The sequence below is a fragment of the Gouania willdenowi genome, chromosome 22 (genome assembly GCF_900634775.1).
Source record: "Gouania willdenowi chromosome 22, fGouWil2.1, whole genome shotgun sequence".
Classification (NCBI taxonomy): Eukaryota; Metazoa; Chordata; class Actinopteri; order Blenniiformes; family Gobiesocidae; genus Gouania; species Gouania willdenowi.
This window is the reverse complement of record NC_041065.1, coordinates 11,513,263-11,526,622: the sequence shown is the minus strand read 5'-3', so window position 1 is coordinate 11,526,622 and position 13,360 is coordinate 11,513,263. Positions and strand designations below refer to the sequence as shown.

Sequence of the window (13,360 nt, the reverse complement as noted above, 5' to 3'; positions counted from 1 at the left end):
AGAGAAATTCTCAAAAGGACAAGAAATATACACAAAATGTGAACACAACAAAGCAAGTACAAAAACAAACGTTTTGTTTTTTCCTCTACAAAGATTGGTCATTATTTTAATGACAAAAATACACAAATTGACTCAAAAAAAACTGACAAACTTATAGATATACAAAAAAAATTGTCCTATGCCTTTTTAAGTTAGAATGACTACCTGTAAATCCCCTTACTGACCACCTAAAACTTAATATATACTACCTCAATATACCATGACATAAATACACAAAAGTTGCACAAAAAGACTAAAATTCACAAAATTACAATGAGAATACTCAAAATTGAGATAAAAATACACAAAATGATTTTAAAAAATGTACTTTAAAAACGCAAGCTGAAAACAAAAGAGAAAAAAAACAACTAAAATACAAAGTGACTCCTAAAAACATACAAGATTACAGAGAAATATCCAAATGGACAACAAATACACACAAAATGTAAACATAAAACAAGTACCAAAACGTATACAACAAAAACACACAGACATTTAATTTTTTTCTGTATCGGTCATTATTAATAACCACCTGTAAATCCCTTTACAGACCACCCAAAACTCAATATACTGTATACCGAGCATCGTTTGTGTCAGTATAAAGATTTAAATCTTTTTTAATGGTCAAATGTGGGAAAGCTTATAATGAAACATATTTTAATAACTGTTAACTACATACAGTATGTGTAGAAATGTAACATGGTTTCCCAGTTTTGTGTTAAATTATAATTGACAATTTTCATAGAATTTGTCACAGCAATTACAATTACTAAACTCAATTACAATTTCATTATGATTATGACAGCAACAGATTTTTAAAATTACAATTATAACTTCGCCATATTTGAAATTAATTATCAATTACACAATTACATTTATAATTGACCCCCAACCCTAGTGCTTTTGCACAAATTTTACTTAACAATAATAATAATAATGAATTACTGGAGATTTATTAGTGTTGGGTTACATTTGTTTATAGAATTATATACATTAGTTATTCATATCCATTGTTTGTATCCCCCCCCCCCCCCAAAAAAAAAAAACCCCAAACAAACAAACAATACAATTTCTGTGTACATAATTTTACAGTAATTGTGACAGCTGTGTGGGAATAGTGTCCATATTCTGTTTAGTGTTCACTTTTTAAAAAGTGAGTGTAGTTCCTTTAAGATGAAAGTACCGCCCCTTCCAGTCCAGCTTTTACCAGTAGAGCTGTGGTTCGATCCTCACACAGTGGATTATTAATAATATTTACATCAAACATCTTGTTTTCACTTCAAACCTAAGTGAACTGCTTCCAGGTGAGTTATTTTAAGTTCTTTGTACTTTTGTAATGATATGAAACCGTGTTTTTATTGTTGTTTTACTATCAGCCGCTCGGTTCATACATATACAGTATGTGTAGTTCATGCTTATATAATTTCACCAACGTCTATGAACAAAACTTGATTAAGTTTATTGTTTCTGCTCTAAAGCAGCGTTATCGTCACTGCGCATGCGTATTGCGCAACGTTACAAACCAAGGATCGTTTTCTCTTCTTTGGAGGGAGATTTGTTTTGTTTTGTTTTTTTGATTCAGTAAAAATCATTTTTAAATCATACCCAAAATTGCATTTGAATCACTTGTTTGCTTTGATTTATTTATTTTTTTTAAATTTAATTAAAATTATTTTAATTATATATGTTTTTTTTTGGTTGTTTTTTTTAATAATCTTTTTTGTCTGTTTTGGGCCATAATATGGTAGAACATTTTTTTGTGTTTGCATTATTTATTCCCAAAATTATTTAAAATGTATTTTGGTAGGTACATCTTTTTATTGATATATATATATATTATTTTTATTATTATTATTATTATTATTATTATTATTGGTTAAATAATTAAGACACAAACCTCCACCTCCATACACGTTTTCCTCTTTTTGATATTTTATCCAATTAAACATTTTGGGATAAAATTGAAGTTTTGATATTAAGATGCAGTTTTTTATTTTTATTTCTAAACTTATCAATACATGATCGTAATGTATTTTTATACTTTCATTTACACAATGCCTGTAATCTTAGAAAGTGTAGTATTGAAAAACATGAAAACAGTTTGTATATGTATATTTAAATTGAGTTAATATGATAATAAAGTACATTTTCTTGAATAATTAAAAAAACATTCAAATGTTTTTTTTTAACTTAATACATTAAACGATGTAAAAATCCTTAAGCGTCATGAATAATAAAAAGCTACAAAATCTGTGCTTCATGTAGACATGTACACAACATTAATATGGTTACTGCAGAAACTCTCGGTAGGTCTAGTATAAAATAACTTTACCATTAGTTACACTACTTTAACTTACTTTTAGCTAATTGCACATTTATGTTTTGTGAAGCCATTTAAAATACTAATATTACTGTACATTGATACCATTACAAATTAACGTCTACAAATGTTTTTTGAGCATTTCATCACCCATTGGCATTAAAAAAAAATCAAAAAGAATGTTTATTTTGATCAAATCCTGCCCTATGCTCCTTTAACTGGTTGATCTTGATCCAGATCTAGATTTCAGAGAATTTTGTCACACTGGAAATCGGTGTGAAATGTAATGGTGTTTTTTTTTCATTCCAGGAGGATGCGCGTAGTCTGCGTTGACGTACCTGGAGGACCAGAGAATTTGCTGCTGCGAACTGTTCCAATCCCTCAACCAAAAGATGGAGAAGTGCTGATTAAAGTTCACGCGACTGCTCTCAACAGAGCCGACTTGTTACAGGTGCAGTTTAACGTCTATAGTGAGTCATTGATCTGTTCTTCTATCACCTACTGAATGTTTTTGACTGCAGAGGCGAGGCCTGTACCCCCCTCCCCCAGGGGTGAGTGATATCATGGGGCTGGAGGTTTCGGGTACCGTGGACACTCTGGGTCCTGGGGTAAAGAGGGCGCTAAAACCAGGCGACAAGGTGATGGCTTTGCTTTCTGGAGGAGGCTACGCTGAATATGTTGCTGTGCAGGAGGAGCTTCTGATGCCGGTTCCTTCTAACCTCACGTTCTACCAGGCTGCTTCCATCCCAGAGGCCTGGCTCACTGCCTTTCAGCTGCTGGTTTTAATAGGTCATTATTTCATGTTGTATCAGTGTTTTAATGGCATTTTTAAAGTATTTGAATTACAGGCAAATACTGAAAAAATGCACTGAAAGAATGTAAAAAAACAAACAAACAACCAAACACATTATGATTATACACATATACTGTATGTTTTTAAATCTTTAGAAAAGTAACAGTTTTTGTGATTTGTCAAGATACTGAGTTAAATTAGTACCGGGAAAAAACATATATTTCCTATAAAAAGAGAAAAACAGGACTAATTTTTTCAAATTTACTCATTTTTATCTCATCAACTCAGAAAAAATCCAAAAAAACATTTCATATAAAAACAGGGCAACATTTTTTTATTTACTTGTTTTAATCTAATCAATTCAGAAAAGCTTAAACTTTTTCTTCTGTGAATACACTAAGCTTCCGTATTTTACCACATTTATCCTCTGTTTGTTTTGTTTTTTTATTGTATTTCTGTAAGAAAATACAGATAAAGGACCAGATGAAAACTATTTTTATTTTCTGCTCTCAAAGTAATTTATTATTTATAACATCATTCCACACTCAAAAAGGTGAATTCAGTACTTCTTTTGATTTTCAGTAATAGTTCCACACCGTATTTATTCCTTACTATTGCACTTTGTTTAAATTTGTAGTATGCAGAATAATTCAAGCCAAAAGTAAAGTATCTATTACCTCAGGTTCTGATTGTGTCACTTTTTCTTTTATTGAAAATTAAAATTTAAACATTTTTCATTATTTGGGTCCTAGGTTTGATTTCAAGGAGTCCTATTGTTAAAACCAGACTGGTTGAGAATCACTGATTTAATTGTTTTTTTTTTTTTGTTTTAAAAAAAAAGAAAGAATCCATGGGGCCATTCCATGTCATTTCAAAAGGCCCACATACTTCAGTCTCAAAAACTGCAGAATTTCTTTTACCAATTGTTTCTTAATAAATCAATTGGCACAGTGTAAATGTTGGCCAATTCAGTGAGGGGGGATTTGTGTTGTTTTTTGTGCATCTTTATTTTTCTTCCATTTCAGCTTCCGATATCTCAAAAATGACTAGGAAACTGAAATTTGGTATAGTAATACAGCTTTACTATACAAAAAGATATATTACAAAAAACAAAAGAGGACATGTCTTTTATATTTTTTAGGTTACCGGTGAAAAATTAATGAACAACAAATGATGATAAGCTAAAATGGTCTCGTGAAGGATTTTCAATATCCGTGAGTGGTGATATAACCCAAAGTTGGGGTACAAAATAAAAACGTAGAAGTTTCATAAAGAAAAGAATGTTATATCCCAAGAAAGAGTAATATTTATTGTCTAAATTAAATCAGATCAGATTTCTTTCTTACATTCTAACCTACACTTATTGGTCAATGAAAATAGTAAAAAAAAAAAAAAAGTATTTTTTTGGATTTCAAGAGACTGTCACCCAAGAACCAATGCATATATGTGACTAATGATTAGTGATGTGAACAGTCTATCAGCATAGCTCAAATATGGTTAAATTACAGGGAGTTAAGGCATATGCTAAGTTATCTACTGAAGGCACAAACATGTTCCAGCCCCAAACCCCGGAAAACTTTTTCCAAATTTGACAGGCTGGCATGTCCATCAGATATGATGTATAGCATATGTTTTTGTATATTTTAAGAGAGTAGGTGGAGTTGTATTACTATACCAAATGTCAGTTTCTTATGTTGATGTAGTTCCTGATATGTGATGACACATACCCCCCTCACTAAATTGTCATATCTAAAAAAGTATTCAACTGATCAGAGTAAAAATCTACAGTGTGCTAACTGAATAATTAAGGAACAATTGGTAAAAAATGTCATATTTTACATTTTCATATTTTTTTTAGACCGAAGTGCGTGGGATTTTCTGAAAATTTGTTCAAATGACATGGAATGGTCTGGATCTGAGAGGTCCTTTGCAAAAACTTGGAACCTATCTTGAAAAATGTTGTTTTACTTACTTTTTATTGTTGTTAATCTTGTATTGTATTTTTTTTATTATTATTTTCATTATTATTATTAATTATTATTATTATTATTTTTAATTTTTTTTAAATTTATTTTATTTTATTTTTTTATTTTTTATTTATTTTATTTTATTTAATTGAATTTTTTTAGGGGATGTGTGCCAGGGCAGGGGTGCAGTGGGAGTGAGGGGTTTGTTTGTATATGTAAAAAGAAAAAAAAAGGATTTTGTCCAAAAAATGTATGTAATAAAACTTGTTTGACTCAATAACATTTTTTAAAAAGACATGGAATGGTGAGGTGAAACACTTTTTACCTGTAATTGTTACTCATCACCCCTCTGTCTTCTGTGATTCAGCACAGGTGAAGCAGGGTGAGGTGGTTCTGGTTCATGCTGGTGCCAGTGGTGTTGGGACGGCTGCTGTCCAGCTGGTTCGTCTGTTTGGTGGTGTGCCGATCGTCACCGCGGGGAGTGCAGAAAAACTGAAACTGGCTGAGAAACTGGGAGCGGCTGCTGGTTTTAACTACAGAGAGCAGAGCTTCGTGCAGGGAGTTCATGACTTTACACAAGGTTAGTGGAAACATCTACAGTTGTTGTTTTAAACATCACATTTAAAGCTAATGGGGATGATCCCTAACATTTTATAAACTACACCTTTATTCTTTTATCTAAAGTATCATCCACTACTGATGCTAGTGTGACCCCAAAAACTCTGCAAAAGTGACATTTCTGGTGTTTTCACAGATTGAAAGTTGTGCCAAAACTGGTGGATGTTGATCCACTTTTCTTTAACCCCCAGAAGTGTTTAAGTGGCGGCCATGACAAGGAGCGTTCCAATTCTCTAAAAGCTAAGGAAAGAAGGCTCAATTCTCCTTTAGCCTAGGAAACACTGATGCAGCCTTTACCAACGTGATGGCCTTTCCCTAACTCCTTTATGAAGTCTCCTAACACCTTTCCTTAACCCTGTGACTTCATCCACGGGGTAAAAAAAAAGTGGATAGGAAAGGAGATAGGAGGGACTATTCGGACGCAGCCATATTCTCCTTAACACACGAACCGCTGCAGGAGAGTGGGGGGAAAAATGGCATTTTTTGGTTTGATGAAAATGATCTCGTGACTAAAATACTAAATATACTAAAATCATCCTATGAATTTTCTTGGAAATCCCCACTTTGTGATGTTTATTTACAATTGCTGGACTAAATAAAGATAGCGTGAAAATTTCAGGACCACTTTTACTTACTTTATTTTGTCGATGCAGTCAGTACGCACAGGGTAGTAATGATGGAACACTAACGCTATTGCTGGGTGAAAATCACCCAAACGTGTGCCTGTAGGAAAAAGCAGGCTTTGGAGTAGGAGAACATACACTAAGTATGTGTGTTGCACGGCATCTGGCGATACGATTCACATCCCGATACACAGGTCACGATACGATACGATACGATATATCCCGATATTAAAGTGTAAGGCAATTATTGCAATTTATTTTATAAATGACTTAAGAAACAACTAATCTGTAAATGTCTACACCTTCATGAGAACATTATGCATGAAATATATTTTATTGGCATATTTTACACTCAAAACTTTAACATGCCATGTGCCAACAACTTAAAATAAATAAATAACATACAATCTGCCAGTGGCTTTTAAACCAACTTTGACTTTCGTGCAATTTAACTGAGGTATATGTCTAGAGCAACAAATAAATGCAGAAAGTTAGTACTTTAAGATTTTATTGAAAAAACACAAGCTGGTCAACATGCCCAGGTTTCAGAGCACGTCTTTGTGCAGTTACAATGTCCTATGTTCTAGGGTTACATTTTAAGAAAAATGATTTTGAACATTGCATTGTGGGATTCCAAACCCAGAATGCAATGCACAAAACTTTTTAATTGTTCACGTCACATGACTTTTCCAATGAAGCCATTGTTTGGGATCTAGTCAAAAACATTCTGGCGTGCGGTAATTTCAACCTTCAACATTTGTTTGTGAGTAAATTCTCCCATTTTTTCAATGCAAGGCAATAAAGAAAAATACAGAAGAAATACCTTTGATTTATTAATCTATGAGTCAGAGCTGGTCAATTATGATTGTAATTTTTATTGAAATACAATTATGACATAATTATATTTGTAATTGAAAATATATATTGCTGTTGTAATAGTAATTGAGTTCAGATAATTGACTTTGTTATTGTAATTGGCATGGAAATTATATAGAAATTGACAATTTAATTAAACAGAACCCTGGAGAACTATGTTACCGTTCTATGGCTTACACATATGTATTTAATAATTATTGAAAATATGTTTCATATCAAGTTTTCCTCTCAGTGAATCTTAAGGATTATTTTACCATTTAAAAAATATATAAATCTAGAGGTATAGGCTCAGACACCCACACCAAAAATATTCAAGTGGATATTTTCCTGGATAAAGAAGCGTAACAAGGTAACCAAGAGACGATAAACAAATTGGATGATAGATAATATTTTTGTGTATTTTACAGCTAATATAAGACATGGGTCAAACTGACCCGTTACCATTAGAGATGCTAACAGAAAGCTAACACAAGAGGAAGGTTACAATTTATGGGATCATTTATCAAAGGCTCAGAAATTTAGATGAATTGTAACTGAACTTTACTAATTGAGAACGTAGTTGTAATTGACTTTCAGGGGAAAAATAATCATTTTAATTTGAATTGTAATCGGAAAAAATTGGTATGTTCTCATTTACATGCTTTTTATGAATAAAGTGCAACTTTGCAGGAAGGGGAGCCGATGTGATCTTGGACTGCATTGGTGGGAGTAGCTGGGAACAGAACGTGAGCTCTCTAGCTGTTGATGGCCGGTGGGTGCTGTACGGCGCTCTGGGAGGTAAAATGGTAGAGGGAGAACTGCTGGGAAAACTGCTCTCCAAGAGAGGTCACCTGCTCACCAGCCTCCTCCGATCTCGCAGCCTTCAGGTGGGTGCTCAGCTAGAAATTACACCTGGGTCGGTGTCAATTATAATTGTAATTGTGTAATTGATAATTAATTACAATTATGGCGTCATTGTAATTTTAAAAATCTGTTGCTTTAGTAATCGTAATTAAATTGTAATTTAGTTTTCATAATTAGGGCCCGAGCACAATGGTGCGTAGAACCCTATTGTAATGCACCTTGGTTTTTTTTATGATTATGATTATGATTATGATTATTAGGGCCCGAGCACAATGGTGCGTAGAACCCTTTTGTAATGCACCTCGTTTTTATTATTATTATTATTATTATTATTATTATTATTATTATTATTATTAGGGCTAAAGCAACAGCGGTGCGTAGGACCCTATTGTAATGCACCTCGTTTTTATTATTACTAGGGCTAAAGCAACAATGGTGCGTAGGACCCTATTGTAATGATTTTTATTAGTTTATTTATGGCGAAATGATCCCATTTTGAGGGCTTAAACACATGGCAAAAAATTTATATTTTGGGAGAATTGGACATGTGAATAGCAAAATGACTCAATGGCGCCCAGTTGAAAATTTTATTGGCTCCCAGCTGGCACTGATGACATCATCATTGGAACTGTACAATTCTGACATCATCACTGTAGAGTGATGATGTCAGAATTCCACAGTGCACTGAAGAACTATTACTTCAGTACACTGAGGGTTTTCACAAGTTCCCAAAGATTAAACAATATAACCTTATTGTCTAATGATTTACATCTGTTTTATACTCACACAGAAACAAATCAAGCACCTCCAGTTATGGTTTAACCCAACTGTCATTCATAGTCATAGCGCCACCTATTGGTTAAAGGAAATCATGGGCATTATATTTGCACAGAACATTCCAGGAAAGTGTGTGATATAATCCTTGAAAATAGTCAACTACGTCTCAACACTTTAAAATTTCTGCCACACCCCGATATGCAACTCAACGTGCACCGCGTCCAAACATGGAGGACCTGTTCATCGCTGCTTGCAGCTTTAATTGACTTTGTAATTGGAATTGCCATGAAAACTCTATAAAAGTTGTCAATTATAATTTAATGAAAATCTGGGGAACAGTTCTGTGTACAGTTCTACACATGTAGTTAACAATTATTAGAATCCAGATGAACATAAATTTAGCAAAGCAGAAAGTGATTTTATTGATTTTAGTTCATTGATAGCAAATAGATGTATTGCTTTAAATTGGAAAAATATGAACGGACCTAGCGCCTCCCAATGGTTAAAACAAATGTTGTCTCGCTTACTTTTGGAAAAGAAAACACACATCTATAAGTCAAAACAATATACTGTATATTTGAAAGGATTTGGGGGCCCTTTGTTGACTTTATGAAGAACTTGGATGTTTCTGACATCTTGACTATTTTTTTAATCTCTTGCAGTTATTTACAATGTGTAGATACAGTATGCCTACCTCCTAAATTCTAAGAGAAGCTATGTTATTGAAAGACCCTGTGTGTGTGCGTGTGTGCGTGTGTGCGTGCGTGCGTGCGTGCGTGCGTGCGTGCGTGTGTGTGTGTGTGTGTTTTTTTGTGGGGAATATTTTTGGGTTATTTTAATTTTGCTATTGCTTTTTCTTTTTATATTTGTTTCCTATATTTGGATAAAACAAGTGATACTGAATTGCTCTGTAAGTATGATTATACTTGAAAATTGTATCACAATGAAAAAATATTTTTGGAAAAACACCAATGATTAAAATATGTATCATATCAAGCTTTCCCACATTTTTCCATCTAAAAAAAAAACCACAATAAATATTAAAACCTATATTTTCTTTTTTTGTAACTTTATTTTTATTGGTCCTTTCAGACAAAAGTATAAGAAAAAAAACAAAACAGAACGAAACAATGGAGGAGTTTGTAAAACAATTGTTAGAATGAATAGAGATATCACACAGGATAACCTGACTCTTAGCAGTATGTCAGTTCAAATTGAAAATAATAATATAAGGACACACATAAGGCCTACTCATTGCACTCTTCCATAAAACATATATTTTCATTGATTAGGAAGCCTAACAAGGTAACCAATGGATAGGAAAGAAATGAGATGATATATATTTGTTTTTTAGTGTATTTTACAGCTGATTTAGAACCCGTTATTATAGAAGATTCTAACAGAAATATAACACAAGAGGAAGGTAAACTTTTATTTGGTTATTTATTTATTTCAGGCTCTGTCATTGTGATTAATTGTAATTTAACTTTAGTAATTTAGAACATAGTTGTAATTGACTTTCTGAGGATAAGAAAATAATTGTAATTGGAAAAAATGCTGCTCACTGTAATCGTCATTTAAATGTAATTGAACATTGATAATTGAAAACGTATTTGTAACTGAAAAATGTCATTGACCCCAACCCTGAATGACACGTCCATGGCTCTCACTAATCTTCAACTCTTGTGTTGTGTTATTTCCCAGTATAAAGCAGACCTGGTGAGGGCGTTTTCCCATAAGGCACTGCCATATTTCTCAGGCCAGCCTTCCTCCCTGAGGCCAGTGATTGACAGTGTTTATCCCATGGAGGACATCGCAGAGGCTCACACACACATGGAGGCCAACAGAAATATGGGCAAAATTGTCATCAGTGTAACTCCACAGACTGAGGAAACAAGCTGATCAATCGATGCACCAATTTCAATACAAATGCAATGATAGGCAAGTATAGATTTATTGCCAGAAATAAGGAAATATGTTCATATTCCAAGATGCTCGTTCTTTGTTACAAATAAAGCAACTTGGTCTGTTTGTTTCTAACTGTATCATTAAAAAAATATGTTTTTCACTAAAAAATGACATGCAGTTTTTGAATGTATTCTATATTAATCACTTTATTAATCACTGCTAAGAACTTGATCTTTACTGACTCAATGAGTGGCTTACAAACTTTACGTCAGATATGGTAACTGGCAGCTTGCCGGCCACATGCAACCTGATTTTATGAGATCTCTGAAAAAAAATCCCCCAAATTGTAAATATGAAACATTAATTTGATAATAAGAAGATCATCAAACATTGACACATGCAGCTTTCTAATTTCAGGTTTAAGAAACATGTGATATTGTGTCATAATTGACTACAAAGTAGCTGTTTTGTTTGAGTGAACTTTATTACCTTAAGTTTTTGGTTTTTTTTTAATAGTTTTAATAAGAAAATTTGGAAAAATATGAAACACAATACACAAAAAATCACACACAACTAGAGAAGATACACAAAATAATGAAAAGACAAAAAATATGTACAAAATGACAAAAAATTATAGGAAATGACAGAATACTACAAAAATGTCAACAAAATACATCACACTAAAAAATAAATAACAAAAACACGAAACAAAAAGCACAAAACCTTTTGTTCTTTATTTTACTAATGGTCATTATTCTACATGCTGACATAAATGTTGAAAATGTCACATAGATGTTTATGTATTATTTGAACAGTGTTTAAAGCTTTGTTATTTTCTGAATACTTGATGAAGTCGTATAGTATTTAAATGCTGAAATAAATGCTTGGAAAATAGGTTTTGAGCCAGTATAAATCAAAGATTAATAAGAAACATTTTATCTCTGTCTTCTGAATTTTAAAAATACCAAATTACATGCTTGTCAAAATTGATTTGTCTGTGTACCAGCAGCAACGAACTAATACTTTTATTAAACGCTTTGATACTAAAGTATCAAAATAAAATGCTGATAAAATATATATACATAATATTAACAAAATATTATTAAAAACTGAAATGATACACCTCGTCCATTTTACAGCTTTTCTTAGAAACTGTTTAAGATAGGATCACCAAATTTGGTGTGTGGCTTCAGGGCTTCAAAAATGAGAAGGGGCGCGATTATTTATTCCTGAGTTATTGCCCTTGTGCTGTTTTTTTACTCTGTTCGAAGTATCTTTAAAGGGGACAGCTTTTCTTAGAAAACGTTGCAATAGTAATTTTATATTCTGATGTCATATTTTCTTATGTATACATCTAAGTTAGATTTAGGACATTTAGGAAAAGGTTGTGTAATGAGAACCAATCTGGCGCAGGATGTTGATGACTGTCTTCTTGTTACATCTGTAGGCAGTGCTGTGTGAGAGTGTGGCAGCTGGAATTGACCTATTTTAATTTTGACAAAGTGTTGGATTTTATACAGCTTTTTATAGAAGAGTTATACATTACAATACTATTTTATGGAGTAAACTTTACACTGAAAATGGTACTAATGGTTACCATAAATGTTTTATTGACTTTAAAATGACCTAGTGCTCATAATTTAAAGAAATAGATATAAATATGCATAAAGCAGAACCATGGACCTTTTGGAACAATAGAGTTGTTGTATTCAGAGGTGTGTGTTCATGGAGGAATGGATGTCAAAAAATATTTTGGCCAATTGTTCTTTTATTGGATGAGTTTTGTGATTTATTATATTTGGATGAATTGAATGAGAAACCAAATCCATATTGTTCAAATAGAGAATGTGTATGAACGTAGTGTGTGAGTTAGTGTTGGTGGTGGTCGGAGGGTCCGATGGCGCACGATGGCAGCCTCGCTTCTGTCAGTCTGCCCCAGGGCAGCTGTGGCTACAATAGTAGTTTACCACCCCTAAGTGTGGAGTGAAAGAATAATGCCTTCATTCTGTAAAGCGTCTTTGAGTGTCTATGATAAAGCGCTATATAAAATTGATGCATTATTAATATTGAAATGTCAGCAAAAACAAAAAAAAAAATTGTGAAAGAAATAACTTTGATGAAAGTCTAAACAATAAGAAATTATTTGGTTCACTCAGTATGTCGTAGGTCAAAGAGGAAAATAGTCTAAAAGGTTATAATCAACATTGCTATGTCTTAGTTCATCATATTTCCAATTCCTCTGAAATATAAAGATATATTTTAAGATACAAATTCAAGTTTAGCCTTTAGTTGACTTTGTTAAAAGAAATTAAAATTGATCTGGATAACTGTCCTCTAAGTGAAAACAATATAGAAACAAAAAATTGAAGAGTGCAAAACTAGACTTGACAGATGGGCAAATAAAGATCCAACTATCTTTGGCCGCAATTTAATCACAAAAATGGAAAGTGCATCAAGATGCATATACTTTTCAAATTCTAGAAAAAGAAATAAAAGCCATTAACTCGCTCAATTTTTGATTACTTATGGTAAAGAAAGACTCATCTCAAGAAAACCAATGTAGTCTAAAAATACAAAGATGGTGGATTGTAGGCCA

The 13,360-nt window shown here is 32.7% G+C and overlaps 1 protein-coding gene across 1 annotated transcript; it reads left to right on the top strand.

Annotated features, from left to right (window-relative positions):
• The first annotated feature begins 1,185 nt into the window (after positions 1 to 1,185).
• Positions 1,186 to 10,887, top strand: tp53i3 (tumor protein p53 inducible protein 3). Its single transcript, XM_028437905.1, has 6 exons — positions 1,186 to 1,343; positions 2,669 to 2,810; positions 2,881 to 3,148; positions 5,487 to 5,699; positions 7,906 to 8,102; positions 10,561 to 10,887. Exons 2-6 carry the CDS (start codon positions 2,673 to 2,675, stop codon positions 10,756 to 10,758), a joined length of 1,014 nt encoding a protein of 337 aa, XP_028293706.1. The 5' UTR covers positions 1,186 to 1,343; positions 2,669 to 2,672; the 3' UTR covers positions 10,759 to 10,887.
• The last annotated feature ends 2,473 nt before the right edge of the window (positions 10,888 to 13,360 follow it).

Coding starts and splice junctions, on each gene's coding strand:
- tp53i3 (XM_028437905.1), top strand. CDS start 2,673: ATGCGCGTAGTCTGCGTTGACGTACCTGGAGGACCAGAGAATTTGCTG. Junction 2,811..2,880: donor ACAGAGCCGACTTGTTACAG/GTGCAGTTTAAC, acceptor TTTTGACTGCAG/AGGCGAGGCCTGTACCCCCC. Junction 3,149..5,486: donor TCAGCTGCTGGTTTTAATAG/GTCATTATTTCA, acceptor TCTGTGATTCAG/CACAGGTGAAGCAGGGTGAG.